Genomic DNA, 19,235 nt, shown 5'->3' on the forward strand with positions numbered 1-19,235 from the left:
GAGACAGGGTCTTATACTGCCTAGGCTAGGTGAATTGACCTGTGTCCTAACAAAAGCTACCATGATCTTTCTTCAAAAGTCACTAGCCAATGGCAGAGCTGGTGTTCAAACCATAGCAATATGACTACCAACTCTGCAAAGGATTAATACTCAGCATAAAGAAATAATTCCTGAAGGTGATTTATGAGGAATCAAACTCCTAAAAGTTAATAACATTTTATTTGCATATCAATCAGCCATAGCATCTCCTCATATATTCTTATCTGTCTTCTTTCCCTCTTTCTTCCGTAAGTTGAGGCAATATAGGCACAAGAGAAAGCCCACAGGAATGGTTCTGAGGAGGAATACTTAAGGTATGCAGTTGTCTATCATCTGCAGCAAATACAATGCTTTGCTCAGTCCATCACTGGGAGTATTTCATTGCTATACATTCCGTTAGTGGGGTTATCATATCTGTATGATCATTCAGATATAGGATATACATTGTTTCATACCAGAAATAGGTTAAGGAAGTTGGGTATATGTAGGGTCAACAATATATCTTTTTTTTTTTTAAGTAGGGTCTCACTCTACCTCAGGGTGACCTGTAATTCACTATGTACCTTGGGGTGGCCTCAAACTCACAGTGTTCTCCCTACTTCTGCTTTCTGAGTGCTGGGGTTAAAGGTGTACATACCTGGCTTAACAATACATCTCTTGAAGCTTTTACCAGTTTTCCTAATCTCTAATTTAAGAGACAGAGTAGTGCAAAGAATAGTTTGCACTTATATTTTAGTTTTTAAAAATATTTTTATTTTTATTTGCAAGGAGAGAAAGAGAGAGAGAGAGAGAGAGAGAGAGAGAGAGACAGCGCGCGCGTGCGCACGCACACGTGAGTGTACACACATCAGGGTCTCTTGCCACTTCAAACAAACTCTAGACACATGTGCTACTTTGTACATCTGAATTTACATGGGTACTGGGGAACTAAACCCTGGCTGACAAGCTCTGCAAGCAAATACCTTTAATCATTGAACTATTTTCCCAGCCCTGTATTTATATTTTAAAATTAAATTATGGTTTTAATTAATTTTCCAGTGTTTACAAAATGAACTGAAGCCTGACTGACTATATAATTTTAATATCTGAAAATTTTCATCCAGAAGTAAACTTAATACAATACAGATTCATACAAAAGAAGGACTATTAAAAACTTCCATCATAAAGAAAAAAAATTTAAGAAAATTTTAAAAAAAGGACAAAACATTTTATAAATACTGACAAATACTGCACAATGCTTTAATTTACTATGGCAAATACAAAAATTAAGAATTCATTAACAGACTGATATAAAAAAGTAGCTACATAAATTTTCTAAGCTGTTTAAATTAAAATGTAACAGTAGTGATTTTTACTTTTTAAATGAGGTATTATTACACTGTAAACCAAAACAGAGGATAGTGTGCAATTTAGTAATAAACGGTTATAAATTTCAACTTAATAACAGACAACAAAAATTCTCCAGTTATTTATGTACTTTGTTACTTAAAATTTGGCTTGCTTGTGTACTTCTTACTTAAAGTGACATGGCTATCAATATACAGAAACATCATTTACATGCAGACCAAGCCAACACTATTTTCCATGGTTCATCTCTAGCAAATATAAACTTTGTTTACATTTTACTTAAAACACTTAAATCTGATTTCTTATACATAATTCTTTGTGCTTATTAGTTAGTAGTAACCTACATTTGACATCTTACTTTCTAGTTCAAGCAGTGTAAGACAGAAGCAGTTTTATTTGCATATGGATTGATTAAAAACAGTGAAATCAAACCAAACCAATATGCCTTTAAATCTCTAAGGCTCTCCAAGATTTTTAAGAAGAAATACCCTTTATAGTTTACTCTTATGGAAAAGTAGTCATTTCAGTCTCAAGGAGAATAGTCTCTGAGATTTGTGGATTGGCTTCAGAACTATAGGAAAACAAGTCCATTAGTTCCCCCACCCTTGAATTCTGCTGGTTGGGTGCAGGAAGCATAGCAACAAGGGAGTGCCTACCTCAGAAAAGATTTTGGGAAAGTATTATTTTCATATGAACCATATGCTGGTACACGATGCTGGTTTCATTATTATTGCAAATATAACTTCAGTTTTCTCTGAAGAAAAGCTATCAAAGAATAAGAGAAATCTTGATATGGAAATATGTGTAACATGCTAATAAAACTGCTTCATATGTATAATTAAAAAACATTTAGCATGACTTAAAAATGCAGTTTCTTTTACATGCTACATTATTAGAAATGAAAAACAAGGGTACTTTTGGATTTACTATATTCAGAATCCAGTGAAAAACAAATACTTTGGCCAAAATGTTGAAGTATACCAAGCAACATCATTTTGACACAAATGTTATTATTGTCTTCACTTTTGTCAAATACCTTAACCTACCTTTTCCAGAGATTAATATCTCAGTACAACTGGTGATCAAAAAACATAGATATAAGTCTTGTACATCAATCAAAAAATATAAAAAGCAGTTCTTTTTGTGCTTATAGTTGATATAATTCATCAATGACTAGTTAGATGTGATTTGTTCTAACATTTTAATCTTTAAGAAGTATTCATTATATAAATATTACAGAGTACTCAAGTGACAGGTTTACTGCCAACATGCATGCAGAGTAACACTTAAAAGAATATAACCTTGAATCCTAGTTTGAAAATACTCTTGTACAGTCATCTATTGATTTGTAAAAGCTGTATACACATCTAAAACCCTGAATTGACTTTGTAAAAATAAATCTGTAGCAATAAATGGCACTATCAAAATCCCATTATTCTTCTGCTATTGTGCAGTTATTTACATGCTTTTCAGCAACAGCTGAAAAGATTGTATGGGACCCAAAGCCAGTATATTAAAAGACCCTGTAAACTACATCTGCCTTATGTTAAAGGTAATGTAGCTATTTGCTTTGCTACGGTGTGCTGGCAGCGCAGTATGCGCTGGGTTCAACTATGTCCTAAACGCATTCTTCACTGAACTTCGCTTTCCCCGTGGAACACCTATGACAAACTATGTATGGAAAATGATAAAGTGCTGTAAAAAAGAGCTTGGGACTCAGACCTGCCACTGCCATATGCTTTTTCTCGCTCAAAAAATTTCTGTAGTTTTACAAAATTATGCCTTCATTACACATACTTTATATTTCACTTAAAAAAACCTCAGTATTTCAAAGTTGGTAAGCTTTGTGAAAGTGTTTTGAGACAGAAACATGAAAAGGTTAAAGGCACAGTAAGAGGGAAGTGAATGCTACATATAAAATGTATTTCAAGTCTTCTAGGTTACTCAAGTCCAAAACCTTCTGAGTTTGAAATGCCAATGATCAATTTCTGCTTCAGATCTTTTTTGCTCTTGTATGGGGGAAGGCAAAGTTGATTGAAGCAGGTGTGAGCCACAGGTAACCTAAGGAAAATAAGTGTTAAAGATATACTAAGTCTTAAAACATATATAAAATGACCAAGGAACTTGTACAAACACCAGGCACATTCAAATCTATTTTACCCTGCTAAGTGGTGACTCATCTATTCTTTTATTTAACAAATATTTATTGAGTACCTAGTTAAGTAGGAGTGCTATGTTTATAGACCAGATAATGCCTGCTCTCATGCAATGTTCATTTGAACGTTCATTGAAAAGTAGTCTGCAGTCAGACAGATCTGGATTTAAATACTGCTTCCTTCACTTACCTGCTGAGACTTTGTTCTGAGTTGATTAATGTCTCCCAAGTCTCAATTTCCTCATCAACATGATAGAGCAAACTATCCAGTTAGGTTAAAAGAACAAAACTGTTATCTATGTGAAACTCCTAGCAAAATAGATGTTATGATATTCTAGTCCTGATGCTCAGAAAGTTATAGCATAGGCACACTTTTCATGTTGTTGCCCTTGATGCTCATGCAACATTTATTCTCTAGGTCTTTTACTTCTCCCATAACCCTCTACCTGATGACAGCACTGTCCTCACTAAGAATTTCTAGAATTATCTTATATTACATCATTTACTTATTATGAACTCTATAGCAAAATATTTCCAGAAAGTCAGTAAATAAAAATGAGGAAATTACACCAGAGAAAAGATCATTTTAATTTTTTTAAGTTTTATGTATTCATTTGGAAGACTCAAAGAGAGAGAGAGAGAGAGACATAGACAGTCAGTCAGAATTGGCACACCAGGGCCTCCAGCCACTACAAACAAACTCCAGATACATGCCACCTTGTGAATCTGGCTTACATGGGTCCTGGGGAATTGAACCTTGGTCCTTTGGTTTTACAGGCAAATGTCTTAACCACTAAGCCATCCCTGTAGCTCAGAAAAGAACACTTTAAAGGAACAGTCTATTATTAGGACCTATATAGTATAAGAGCCTCATGTGCTAAAAGACTTAGAAACAGAAGACTGGACATGTGAATAGGCAGGTTAAGAAACCTGTTCAAAGGTATAGAGCTGGAAAAGTGCAAGTGTGAGAATCAAACTCCTAGCTGCCTCACTTCAAAACCAGTGCTGTTTGCCGGGCATGGTGGCACACGCCTTTAATCCCCGTACTCGGGATGCAGAGGTAGGAGGACCGCCATGCATTCGAGGCAACGCTAAGACCACATAGTGAATTCCAAGTCAGCCTGAGCTAGAATGAAACCCTACCTTGAACCCCCCCCCCCAAAAAAAAAGCAAAACAAAAACAAAAAAACAGTGCTGTTTGTTCACAGATGAGATTTAACATTCTTATGTATCAATAATCTGATCAATTTTTAATGGTGGGCCAAATAGAAGGAATGGAAACTAGGTTCAGTTGGAGTGCTGTTTTTGCCTTCTATTTTATCTATGTGAGGTTCCTATAGGGAATGTAGAGTTGTTAGGATGACAACTAAGCCAGGTTAGTTCCCAAAACAATTGAAATAATAATAATTGGAGAAGCTTACATATTATTTTAGCTCTGTATTATGGCAGACTACTCAGGCTACCTTTTAAATTGATAGTATTTTTGTTAATATAAAATATTTTGAAAAATTAATTTCTGTTGAGCAAATAAATCTATAAAATTTAAGATTTCTCTTGAGATTTTCTCATTTTATATCTTTTAACTATGACTTATAAAGAAATTTTTTAATTTTATATACATGCATTTATTTTATGTCTTAACATGCAATTCTGATGTTGGCTTGACTATTCATTCAAGAAACAGTACATGTGTACCTATATAGAGAATAAGATATATATGTAAAGGCCTGTCCTCTTGCTTGAAGTGCTAAATGACTAATATCTAAGGTTCAGTGTGGAAAGTAGCATGTCACTCTTATACTTGAGGAGCTCACAGAAGGGATGGTGGCTTTTGGGTCTGCAGAGAAAGTCAACATTGCATTAGGTCTTCAAGAGAGATAGCAAGCACACATCACACACAGGGGGAACAATTTCAAGATAGCAGAAGGAAGGCACAGAATGATTTAAGAAAGGAGCAAAGCAACCTGTTGGTTACGGCATGGAAAGAAATTGATATAAACCTGAAGAAAAGGCTGCAGACCTGTGTTTTGTAGGATCTGAATTCTAGAACTAAAATGATGGTGCAATAAAGCTATTGTTGCTTAGGGAAATATCAAGATCAAACCAGTGCTAAGGAAAAAAATGAATTTTTAGTCTTTAAAATTTATTTATTTATTTTGGGGAGGGAGAGACAGGAGAGAGAGATACAGAGAGAAAATGGGTGAGCCAGGATCACTAGCCACTACAAATGACCTTCAGACAGACACACACACCACTTGTGCATCTGGCTTAGGTGGGTACTGGGGAATTGAACCTAGGTCCTTAGGCTTTGCAGGCAAGTGCCTTAATTGCTAAACCAACTATACAGCCCAACTTTTTGTCTTATTTTTACTTATTTATTTAACAGTGACACACACATGCGTGCACACACACACACACACACAGAGAGAGAGAGAGAGAGAGAGAGAGAGAGAGAGAGAGAGAGAGAATATGAATATGGATGCACCAGGGCCTCCAGCATGAATTCCAGATGCATGTGCCACCTTGACCTTGTGCATCTGTCTTACGTGGGTCCTGGGAACCTGGGGAATAGAGCCGCGAACAAGGGTTCTTTGGCTTCATAGGCAAGCACTTAACTGCTATGCCATCTCTCCAACTCTAGCCCAACTTTTAATCTTTAAAGATAATCTTATTTGCATATGTGTGTGGAGTGAGGAGTGTGCCAGGGTCTCCTTCTGCTAATGAATGCCAGATGCTTATGCCATTTTTGGCCCCTCCTTTTGTTTGTGCATTTACTCTAGCTTTACATGGGTGCTGGGGAATTGAACCCAGACTGGCGGACTTTACAAACAAGTGCCTTTAACTGCTGAGCTATCTCCTCAGAAACCTGCCACAAAGTGAAATTTATAGTCAATAATTAGAAAAAGGAGAACCTGGGCTGGAGAGATGGCTTAGTGGTGAAGGCACTTGCCTGCAAAGCCTAATGACCCTGGTTCTATTCCCCAGTACCTAAGTAAAGCCAGGTGCACAAAATGGCACATGCACCTGGAGTTTGTTTGCAGTAGCTAAAGGCTCTGACACACATTCTCTCCCTCTTTTGCACATGTTTTTCTCTCTTCTTACAAATAAATAAATATTTTTAAAAGTACAAGAAGGGCTGGAGAGATGGATTAGTGGTTAAGGTGCTTGCCTGCAAAGCCTAAGAACCCATGTTTGACTCTCCAGGTCCCATGTAAGCCAGATGCACAGGTGATACAAGAGGGCAAGGTTACACATGAGTACAAGATGGCAAACACATCTGGAGTTTGATTGTAGTAGCTGGAGGCCCTGACATGTCAATTTTCTCACTCTCATAAAAAAAAATAGAAAAAATAAGAAATAAGAAAAGGAGAAACTAAGCAGGACTGTGATAAAAAGTAATAACATCAGTGTGATGACAGGTATAATGCAGAGATTACCAGTTAGTAGAAGTTTCATTCTTTGAAATTTTAAAGTTCAAATCAGCCATCCCTCCCACAGGTACTCTGTCACTTCCTGTAGTAAAATGTAGTAACTTCTTTTGAAGATCAAGAGGAAATCCAAGCACAACATCCCAAAAGTATCTACAGAAGAGAATTTCCATAAAACATTCTGAAAAAAGCCTAATAAACTAATATAATATAAGTTATGAGAAAACTTCTTTAAACACATATAATATCCTTAATGTCTCCAGAATGAATGACCTATATACCTAAACAAGGAGGGGCCGGGGGGAGGGGATAGGACATGGATGAGCCTAACAATGGTACCAAATTGACTGTATTCGCTGAGCACAAAACTAATTAATTAAAAAAAAATTGCTCAATGGTAAAAGGTACTTATTTAATAAATAACTTTGTATTTGTAAATACTACTTTATTAAAAGTTTGTTAATATTAAAAAATCCTCAATGTAAAATTAAAAAAAGATGAATTTAAATAACAGTACAAAATATTTTTATAACATTATTTATAGTCCAACAATCGATAATATAGAATCCATTTTTGTCCTGTATTTAATTTACTAGTGTTAATTCTTCAACACAATGCTAGAAAACATTATTTATAAAAACAGGACCATTGAAATCCTAGATATTATAGTTTTTAGAGTAAAAACTATACTTTCATAGAAAGTTACTTTAAGGGCTGGAGGGATGGCTTTGTGTGTTAAGGTGTGTACTTGCAAAGCCAAAGGACCCAGGTTAAACAGATGCACAAGGGGTGCAGGCATCTGGAGTTCATTTGCAGTGGCTGGAGGCCCTGGTGTGCCCATTCTCTCCTTCTCTCTCTTTCTCTCTGTCAAATAAATAAATAAATAAAAATAAAATATTAAAAAAAGAAAATTACTTTAAAAACTTTTTGCCAAGAGGATTGCTAAGTGTGTTCATATTTGGACAGTGTTAGATTCTAGAACATTTGTTGATTGATTAGAAAACTTTAAGTTACACAAAGAAGCAATTCACATTCTGTTCTGTTTTGTCCTCTCTAACCCCACCATAGAAGTATAAAGCACTCACCTTATAGTCAGGTCAGTTTTCACATAGCCATCATATTGAGTACTTCTCTGAAGAGCATGCATATCCAGTTCAGGACTCCCACAGACCAGAATTTCAACCTCTTCTGGACGAAGCAGCTGTCAATAATTATTCATTAATATTCTATTTAAAATTATGATTTTTAAATAAAATTTGTACTGTTTTTTTCATTGAATTAAAACACAAAAATCCTGAGTTTTCTTAGTAAGTCAAAAACTTTTTGAAATAAATGTTTCCCACCTATATCTTCCTATGATAGAAGATATTTTCTCTCTCTCAGGCTTATGTCTTATAAAGCAATATTTAGCAGTTTGTTAGAAAAACAAGAAAATAATAGAATGAATCAAAATTCTTCTTCTCTAAAAGCAGCACAAAGAGCCCATATCTCCTGATGTGCCTGCTACCCATCAATATACCATAGCACTGTGTATACTGTAGAGCTCTGGTGTTATAATCTGTTTTGTGTCACTCATCTGTCACCTTTTAGGTGAGTCTGTTTTCCAATTAAAGATTAGATCTAAAACAATAAAAACCTAGACAATAACATGTCATTTAGTTATTTATTTATGTTTTTAAAAATTTTCTCACAGGCATGTATTATATGTTGAACATATTCTCCTCAGCCCTGTGTCTTCTCCCTTTCATCCTCCCTCTTCATAGCCTTCCCCTTTCCTGCTATTTTCCGTACACACACATACACACACACACACACACACACACACACACAATTTTATGTGACTATATAAAATCTAGGAACCTTATGATTTCTATTTATGAGTAAACTTATGACAGTTGTCTTTCTGAGACTAACTTAATTCATTTAATATGATTATCTCCAGTTTATGTCACTAAATTTCTATTTTACTTTTTATTTCCCTAAGTACCAGTGAGTCATAATGAAAATTTAATTATATCTTAACAAAATATTTCTTTTTCAAAGGTACTTCCAAAAATATGTTACAAAAGTTGCTTTAGAACAAGTTGTAAAGAAGTCAGCTACTTGCACATATCCCACAGGACCTTGTTTGTTTATTTCTTTTTAAAAATTTTATTTGCAAGTAAAGTCAAACACAAACAATGAGTGTGCCATGACCTCTTGCCAATGCAAAAGAACTCCAGATGCATGTGCCACTCTGTGTATCTGGCTCTATGTGGGTATTGGGGAATGGAACCTGGGCCAGCAGGCCTTGAAACAAGGATCTTTTACTGCTGAGTCATCTCCTCAGTCCCCATTTGTCTTTTTTATGAAAAACTTCAAACACACAACTATTCTAATCCCTCATAATAAACTGGAAGGAGATGGAAGTGGCATAAGAGTGTGCCTGGGTAGCTGGGGAGAAGGGTACCCTATGATATTTCCAACATGGAGTTTGAATACCAATTTGTATGTCTAGGACAAGTGAAACCAACCTGAGTCCACACGATTCTGGAGACAACTGTAAGTACTAATGGGTAAGTAGCCACTCAAGAGTTGCTGACAGACCTCTGAGCAGATAGGCAGGCAGCAGTTACACAACATGTTCTTAATCAGTGAGAAGTTGTGGCTTTTTGCTCTGGAGCCAGGAGTTTACTGTTTCCATGCTTTGTCCCTTGGGTCTCTGCAACCACTCTACTTAAAAAGTTTTTAAAGCCCTAAAGGACCTGGCAAAGGGAGAGTTTTTAAAAATACCTCTACAGAAAGTTGAAATTGAAGAACTATTTTTACTTCTAGCTCTATTTTTAAAATAGCACACAACTTTAAAAAATATATTTTATTTATTATTTGAGAGAGAAAAAGAGAGAGAGAGAGAAAGAGAGGGAGGGAGGGAGGGAGAATGGGCATGCCAGGGCCTCCAGCCACTGCAAATGAATTCCAGATGTGTGTGCCCCTTGTGCATCTACCTTACGTGGGTCCTGGAGAAGCCAACTGGGATCCTTTGGCTTTGCAGGCAAACGCCTTAACCGCTAAGCCATTTCTCTACAGCCCTGCTAAACCATCTCTCCAGCCCAGTACGCAACTTTTTTTAATTTTAAAAACTTCTTCCATAAGGAATTATCTGTGAATGTGACACTATTACAAAGCCTAACTGGAAGCTTAAAGTTTCAAACTTACCATGAGGGCATTTGAAGCACATACACTATGAAATCCATAATAAAATGCAGCAAACTGTTTATAGATAGATTTGTTCAGAAGGAAGTCAGTATAAAGCTGAACATACTCTGGAAAACAATTTTATATTGGTTAGCAATAGTAAATGGAAAATACTAATTCGTAGTCATTAAAAAATGGTGCCTAACCTACCTTTTCTATTTTGATTGGTAACTGGAATCTTATCACCCCCTGGCTTTAAATTGTAAGTCTTAATTATTCCAAATTCTTCTTGAAAAACCTGATGATACAATAAAACAAATTTATTGGCATTATTAACAGAGTACAATGAACAGATTTATACAACTTCACAAAGAGCTTCCCCTCCTTTGAAACACCCATGTACATAAAGGTGACATTTAGCAGCACTATTGTGAACTGAAACAGCAGGGCCTTCATCCTCTCTGTTAAATACAGTTAAATGCCTCAGTGATGCCTAAAAAATTTGTGTGGCTACCTAGCTGACACTCAGATCTTTGGAGCTATGTGCATTACTGTAATCTCCATCTCTCCAGAGTAGTAGGAATGAAAGTGCTGTGGGTCTGACCCATTATCTTTTACTCCTTAACTTCCTGTGCTGAGGCTATACAAGAGGCTTATTTCTAGGGGCTGAAAAACTTGTAGGAAGTAAAGAGTTGGGGCTGGAGAGATGGCTCATGAGTAAGAGTACTTGCCATGCAACCATGAGGGCTTGATTCACCCTGAGTTATCTAGCACCCACACAGCTAGACAAGGCCACGCATACCTGTAATCCCAAGCCTGGACTGAAGAAATACTGGGACTCATAGGTCAGCCAGTCTGACAGAAAATGGCAGCCTCAGGTTCAGTGAAAAGACTCATTCTTTTTTTAAAATTTTTGTTTATATTTTTTACTTATCTGAGAGAGACAGACAGAGAGAGAGAGGGAGGGAGGGAGGAGAGAGGGAGGGAGGGAGGGGGAGAGAGAGAGAGAAAGAGAGAAGGAGGGAGAGAATGGGCATGCCAGGGCTTCCAGGCACTACAAACGAACTCCAGACATGTGCACCCCCTTGTCCACCTGGCTAATGTGGGCCCTGGGGAAATCGAGCCTTGAACCAGGGTCCTTAGGCTTCACAGGCAAGTACTTAACTGCTAAGCCATCTCTCCAGCCCAAAGACTCATTCTTAAGTAAAAACAAATTGTGGGCTAGCAATAGAGGGCACCTGATACTTTCCTCTGGGTTGCATGTATCTGCACTTGCACAGGCACACCACAGACAGCACAATACTACATACATACACATGCAAAATAAAAAAAGTAAATGAGTCAAGAGAATATGCAACTGACTAGCAGAGTACCATGGCCTTGGTGAGTTTTCTTTAAAGTATTTACATCAACTCCTTATCTGCATGTGTCTGCTTTACTATCTCTACTACTTTATGAGGTTAAGACCCTTTTCTTTAAATATGAATTTTGTTTTATTTTTGAAAATTTCATGCAGGTATACAATGTATTTTGATCATATTCAATCCCCATTGCCCCTTAGATTAAGATATTTTGCTCCTTCTTTTCTAAATGTATGCGTGTATGTATTTATTTTAGACAAGAACTTTCTATATAGCTCAGGTCAACCTTGAACTCATTATGTACTCTAGGCTGACTTCAAACTCACAATCCTCCTGCTTCAGCCTTGTAAGTGTTAGGGTTATAGGTATGTACTACCACATCCAGTATTAGGTTAAAAACCTTTCTTTGAGGTGATTTTTCTTTTTTGCATGTGCATGTATGTGTGGTGTGCATGCATGTGGAGGCCAGAGGTTTGGTGTTGGGTGTCTTCCTGGATCATTCTCCACTTCATTTACTGAGGTTCACTGGGTCTCTCATTTGAACCTAGAGGTTGATAATTCAGTTAGTCTAGCTAATCATTTTGTCACAGGGATCCTGTCTTTACTTCCTGAGCTGTGGGGTTATAGGCTGTCTCTAAGCCCATTGAGTATTTATGTTGATGCTAGGGATCCAAACTCTGGTTTCATGCTTACACAAGAAGTATTTTATTCACTGAGCCAAGAGGATTTTATGTGTGGTTAATCCTTGTTTATCTTTTCTAAACACTGAGGGCCTGGTAACAATGGCATTTAAAAATATTCCTATTTATTTGAAAGATATAGGATGGGCATGCCAGGACCTTTTGCCACTGCAAATTCCAGATTATGTATCACTTTGTGCATATGGCTTTAATGAGCACTAGGGAATTTATTCAGGACCAGCAGGCTTTGTAAGTAATTACCTTTAACTGCCAAGCCATCTCTCCAGGCCCATAAGTGGCATTTTTCTTTTTCTTTTTAAAAATACTTATTTATTTAATTAATTTTTATTAACATTTTCCATGGTTATAAAAAATATCCCATGGTAATACCCTCTCCCCCCTCCACACTTTTCCCTTTGAAATTACATTTTTCCTATATGAGCTATGTGGCTGACAAGGACTTCTACATCCTTATTAGTACCTGGAATGTTGAATAGAAATCTTCTTCAACATTGCCTTCATATGATAAGAGTTCACTTAATCCGTGGGCCAATTCCTATGAAAAAAAGTCTGTGATCCATTTTTAAAATCAACTAACATAATATCAAAATTGTTAAGAAGCGATATTTAGGTATGAGATAGAGAGTAAACCCAGATTTCAAAATAAATATTTGAAGTGTATTTTCCAAGATTCAACATACTTGTTAGATATTTATACTACCCAAAGGCTTGAAAAAATCCATTATGGGCATATATGAGAAAATATCCAGTTCAAAGTATAGAGGTGCAATTCTAGGGTCCATTCTTAAGCAAACTAAGAGTACTTCTAATGTGATTCTCGGCACAATTCACATTTATCTGCAACATCACTGCTTATAAATTTATATTGTTTCCTTTCATTATATTCTTATAAAAAATATTAGTACTTAAGGACTAATCTTTTAAACACAAGATGTAATGTTCACATATAATTACTGTAATCTCCTCTCCCAAGAAAAACATGGCAACATTATAAGAAATGCTTTCTATTAACTCTAGTTATCTATGAACAGAACTTAAATACTGACTCAATAGTTCCACATTTTTTAAAGTTTGATAAAAAAATCACTTTTAATTTGTATTAAATTATTAGAAAAAAAATAGCTCTCTCTTTGCTGGTTCCTGACTTTCCAGATTCTAGTAAGCCAGTCGGGCTGAAACAAGGGGAGATTCACCTCCTACTATTCATTCCCACATTGGCTTTACCCCCCACCCTCGCCTCCTGCATGGTGGGAGCTGCTCTCTGTACTCCCTCCTCTTTCCTTCTCTTTCTCTAATAAAGTCTCCCTAAACCTTAAAAAATGATTAGAACAAATAAATAACATCCTGGGTTAGGCTCAGATACTTTCCATAGTAAGTTTCATTGCATTAAAACCATTAATTTCTATACATATCTAGGTTGATAAAGATTTGGAATAATTATTACCATTCATTTTAGTTATTAATAAAAACTATCCCATTGGTCATATAAGGAAATTAGAGTTCAGAAAGGTTAAATAACTCATCCAAATTCACAAGCTAGTGGCAGAAGCTTGACCTCTCAGACCTCAAAGCATGGAAGAGCTTAGGCACATTGCAAAATAGATGATTATTTCTATAAGGAAGGTGTTGAAAGCTAGATGGAAAAGGAGATGAGTTCTAAACAACAAGAAGCTATACTTTAAAATAAGGATAGCATTAGGAGGAGCATGACTGCAAGTAGAAGAGAGGTGATTTAGCAGTAAGGGACAAGATATTAGTCACTTATACTTACAGGCATAATTTGACATAAGTCATCAATGGTAACACTGCAGATGCCTACTGGTGTAATTTGATCACTAGGAACGATGGGAGGGCTCAATAATTTCTTGTAGCAGCAAGGAGGGAAACGAATGTCCAAGGTGATGCTGTTATAAACAGCTAGTCCCATAAGCTATGCATACTAAATGTTAAGCATTAACACAAAATCCATGAAAACAAATGAGTTTTGAATGATGCATCATTCTATTTTCTACATACTTAAGATATAAGACTGACTTTTTAATTAGTTTCACATGCTTCCTTTCCTTTTCTTTTATTTATTTTAGCTTTATATAATTCCTTGATTAACAAAAGTTCTGTAAGAAGGTGTTCAGTTGATAATGTCCCTAAAAAAGCTTATCTAAGATTGTATTAGATAACATATCTAGACATTTCTCAAAACTATTTTACATAAAACAAGTTTCTAAATTGAAACCAGCATGGTGGTGGTTATAAGTATAGTTTTCAGAACTCACTGCAGAATGCAGTACTGATTTTAGAAGTTGTCATTTAACCTACTTTAAAATTAAATAAGACTGTGCTAAAAGAGCCAAAGTGAATAAGCATATGGATCTATAGACACTACTGATGAGCTAATAGGGTAAGTAGTCTCCTGAAAGGCTGTGTTACTTGGAGTTACTCCAAGTGTCAACATTACAGATGTTTCATTTACAAGCTTGTGTGCCTGTAATTTATTACCTACAGCAGAGAATATAATATCTATTTGGAGGAATTTTAGATCAAATTTAATAATATTTCAATTGCCAGTTATTATATAATGTTACATAAAAGTAATTCATTTTACAGACACAAAAGGAAATCTAAACATATGAGAGAGTAAATTGCTGAAAAAAAATAAAAACATTGAAACATTGCCAATATTTCAATTTGCTAAGACAAAGTCTGGTAACAAAGGAATAGTTATGCCATTTTGTAAGTAACCATACAGACTGACCAATGTGGTCAAGGGGACAAATACTGAAAATGTGTTGAAATGAAAATGCCTATATAATGCCAATACTGAAAACTATAAACCATTCTTGCAATTTTAATCTTCTATTATTGTGATAACATCTAAGCATTTTCATTAAAAAATTTTTAAATACTAGAATCCCTATGGCAAAGTTTTCATAGTAAGGAAGATGACAGGATGCACTACAGGGCCCTCCCACAGGCAGAAGCATATTTCATCTCATACTAAATCAATCTGTCCTAACTGAATCAGGGCATTGAGTAATTTTTTTCTACTGTCACAGAAGTGCTATGTGCTACAAATAGAGTTTGAAAACCTTGCACTATTCTATATTGTCCTTTCTGTTCATTCCAATATCCTTTTTGGTATAGGCAGTTCTACATTTAAAAGATTACTATCTTGGACTGGAGAGATGGCTTAGCGGTTAAGCGCTTGCCTGCGAAGCCTAAGGACCCAAGTTTGAGGCTCGATTCCCCAGGACCCATGTTAGCCAGATGCACAAGGGAGCACACGCATCTGGATTTTGTCTGCAGTGGCTGGAAGCCCTGGTGCACCCATTCTCTCTCTCTCTCTCTCTCTGCCTCTTTCTCTGTCTGTCGCTCTCAAATAAATAAATAAAAATAAACCAAAAAAATTAAAAAAAAGATTACGATTTTACAGCGTTTCACATAATCTTCATACTTTATATAATTGTAAGTTTTATTATAGTATCTCTTAATATTCCATGTACAAAATTATCAGAAAACCTGAAATGCAAAAATAAGCTATATATATTTATTCTCAATGTCCATACTTCGGAATTTCCAGTTTGATAGATCTCCTAACCACTGATCACTAATTCACTATCACTTCACATTTTCATGCTTTTCTCGGTGTCAATACTTTTTTCTATAAGTTTGTTGTTGTATGTGTGTGTGCATGAATGATAAATATATAACAATGTGAGTATAAATTCAGACTTGACTGTTTTCTATTTCCATGTATATTTCTCAGGATTCAATCCTAATGAATGGAATCCCTACAGACATTGAGAGCTATATGTAAGATGGCTGCACATTATTTTTCCATTAACTACCATTGTGCTTCCTGTTCTGGATAAAGTCTACCATGACTCAGCCTTTCCCTCTCAGCATTCTCTTTGCTGATACTGTCCTGCTCTTCAAGTTCTGTCTAATCACAGACAATTTTCTCATGCTGAAATAAATACTTTCCTTAGAAGAAATGTAATGCATCTTTTCCTTTTCAGAGCTTTTAGCACTTGATGTCCCATGGTCACATGACTCTCAGACCAAGTAATCTGCATGATGGTCACCTGTCCACTTAGATACTAAGTTAAAAAAGGGGGTTTTCCATTTTGTTGTTTACTTTGCTTCAGTGCTTGTAATGTATTTGCTCTTCCCTCCTGTTATATATAGGTAATTATATCTTTTGGAATTAAAAAAAGTTAATGTAGAAGGATCTTATCTAGTAGTTAATGCAGGAATGATAAGAGAGGGTGGAAAATGGATATGTAAGTAAAAAGGTTACACAATGATGCTGTATACTTTTAAATATTCCTACTACATTCATTTTTCAATTTTAGGGGTGCCTCTTTTATGCACCCCAGGACTTGATGATCTAGCAAAAAGCTAATTTTTACAATTTCAATTTAGTAAACTGGATAAGTATAAAATGAAAGAACAAAAAAAATACTTGGTTACAAATGGAAAACATACTTATTTTAAAAATTGTTTAAATTTTGTGAGATTTTTTAGCTGATACATGAAATAATCATTTTGAGATAAAATTTTTGGAGAAAAACATTCAGACATCCTTTTAATTTAATCCATTCATGTTATAGAGGTATGATATTACATATAATAAAGAGAAAAATCCAATCAATAAATTTGATAATAATTAAAAGAATACTTCTTTTAAAATATGGCTAAAGTCCTTAAAAAATCCTAGTGTAGTAGCACCTCCTAGTGGAAAACTTAAAGGATACAATTCCAACCAATCGGAATTCAGAATAGTTATCACATTTAAAGCTGCTAAACCAATGGCAGTGTGAATCCTTGTGATATGTAAACATGCCTGAAAAAAGCAAACACAATTTTGTTCATAGGATTGATTTTTTTAAATGCTAAAATATATATGACAACTCATCTATTAGAAGCAAATGATTTTAGCATTAGTAATATTACAAATCATCTTTCATGTTAAAAATTTCAGATTACTTAATGGGCCATATATTTGCAAATTTCAGTAATACAGGAGAGAGAAAAAGAGAGAGCAACAGAAAATGAAAAAAATCATTGTCATCCCTATTTCCTCTTACTAGGAAGATTTTATTTATACATGTATCTACATATGTAATATTAGATATATGTATATAATGTATAAAATCTAAAAATAAAACTTTCCTTCGAAGAAAAATTTTAATAGATACTAATTATACAGATAGGATCTCTCAATAAAATGCAACTTAAATTTATAAGACTTTTTTGTTGAAAAATAACTCAGGAATTCCTGTTTTTAAGAAACAACTATTTAATGAAAGAAGGTTCACATGCTAATGTCCAAAGCAAACTGTAGCTTTAGTTTTACATTTTCACTGTAAAATAAATGTTCATGCATTTGGCTTATTCTGGAAAGGTAAGGATGCTTCCTCACAAATGCATCCTTATAGTCTTGATATATTCTGAGTAAGAGTCACAGCAAGATAACTAACTAACATCATCAATCCTTACTTTGGTCAAATATTTATGTCAAGGTAAATAGTAGTCCCTCAGTAAGTATATACCATTAATGGTTGATAAAAACTCTGAAAGATTATAGAGTTAGCTAAAACTAATGGCTACTATTTGACTATCAGAATTATGGAGAAACACTTCATAAAAATTAAATACTCACCATAATCTGGATGAAATATCTGGCGAATCAGAAGAAGGAACCATTCTTTAGTTAAGCCACCCATATCCAAACCAGCTTCCCCTACAAATGTAACTTTTAATTTCTTTTTCAAGTCTGATCTCTTCCGGGTTAGCTATGTGAAGAAGTCATCATAGAGAACAAAGGGCACGAAAAGGGAATTATTTCTTTTTTAAATTCTGGGAACTCTATTGGTCAGTCTTTACCTTATTTTCAATGTCATAAAACCATATCCATCCAACCATTTAATTTGCCACACCCTATGAGTAGCTGTGATACTTGCTTTATAGATTTTAAAAAAAAGAATTAAAGAGGCTAGGTGCCTTGACCAAGAATCTTATCACCTCCAAAATTTTAATTTAGTAAACTATAACGTAAAATAACTTACTTCCTTTTGAACATTCTTTCAACACTAAACTTTATAAAAACCTAATAGATACATCTTCTTATAGCTACACAAAGGCCTTGCTGAAGTACTGTACATGAAGCTTCATAATACATATACACACATCAAAGTTTGTGTGAAATTAAATAGGTCACATATACCATGTGGGTCAGAACTATAAAATAAATGAGTAATCTGAAGCCTGGAAAATTTAAAATGACTTGTTGTGCACTTAATCAGAAAGCTGGATGATTAAGTGTAGGGTTCAAATAACAAAGTAGGAAATATGAATTACTCATTTAAGTTCTACAACAGATTTACTGAGGAATAACTAGCCATGAATTCATGGAGCTGATTTTAACTATGGTGCTATAATATACAGAAGCACATTTATTGGCATACAGAAATAAAAATAGCTTAGTAAAATTTTAGCAATACACCATATTGTAGAATTTATTTAGTTTTAATCAGCAAATACCATTTTGGAATAAATTATACCTCATCAAGTGAATCGCTAACCAGATGTGTCCGCCTTACTTTCATATTTAGAAATAACATATTCATGTCAGGTCTCTGTCTTCGAGATACTTTATCCACCAGACTTTGCTAATTAAATAAGAAAGCAAACATTTTCACTTTTACTTGAATATAATTGCATTTCAAACATTAAAAACTTCAGTGAAAATTGCTTAATTCTTGTTTGTCACTTTTCATATAAACAAGTTTATAAAGTCAGTTACATACATTTTGACTTGTGAATATACCTGACTTTATTTTTGAATAATGGCAATCAATGGAAGAGCAAAAATAATTCAACTTCTATATTAAGAATGTTGTATTACAGTTTCCATATTCCTCATCTCCTAAATAGCACACTTTTCTATGTGATAAGTGCAAACATAAGATGGGGACAATTAAACCAAGGCATATATTTTTGATGATAAACCTAAATATATGATATTTTA

The 19,235-nt window shown here is 34.8% G+C and overlaps 1 protein-coding gene across 5 annotated transcripts in view; it reads right to left on the reverse strand.

The window, feature by feature from the left end:
- Positions 1 to 1,265: 1,265 nt before the first annotated feature.
- Positions 1,266 to 19,235, reverse strand: part of Hectd2 (HECT domain E3 ubiquitin protein ligase 2) — a 67,353-nt gene continuing 49,383 nt past the window's right edge. For 2 of the 5 annotated variants that reach the window (XM_045134178.1, XM_004653210.3), the window contains exons 12-21: positions 18,769 to 18,876; positions 17,868 to 18,000; positions 16,960 to 17,048; positions 13,977 to 14,135; positions 12,666 to 12,740; positions 10,354 to 10,441; positions 10,165 to 10,271; positions 8,055 to 8,170; positions 6,979 to 7,122; positions 1,266 to 3,447 (exon numbers count right to left, since the gene is read on the reverse strand). In XM_045134178.1, the coding sequence (XP_044990113.1) occupies positions 3,327 to 3,447; positions 6,979 to 7,122; positions 8,055 to 8,170; positions 10,165 to 10,271; positions 10,354 to 10,441; positions 12,666 to 12,740; positions 13,977 to 14,135; positions 16,960 to 17,048; positions 17,868 to 18,000; positions 18,769 to 18,876 (1,140 nt within the window). In that variant the 3' untranslated portion in view covers positions 1,266 to 3,326. Of the gene's footprint in view, positions 3,448 to 6,978; positions 7,123 to 8,054; positions 8,171 to 10,164; positions 10,272 to 10,353; positions 10,442 to 12,665; positions 12,741 to 13,976; positions 14,145 to 16,959; positions 17,049 to 17,867; positions 18,001 to 18,768; positions 18,877 to 19,235 lie in introns of those variants that run through there. The other 3 variants (XM_045134169.1, XM_045134183.1, XR_006633484.1) reach the window with 3 other exon arrangements.

Source organism: Jaculus jaculus, chromosome 1, assembly GCF_020740685.1.
Source record: "Jaculus jaculus isolate mJacJac1 chromosome 1, mJacJac1.mat.Y.cur, whole genome shotgun sequence".
Lineage (NCBI taxonomy): Eukaryota > Metazoa > Chordata > Mammalia > Rodentia > Dipodidae > Jaculus > Jaculus jaculus.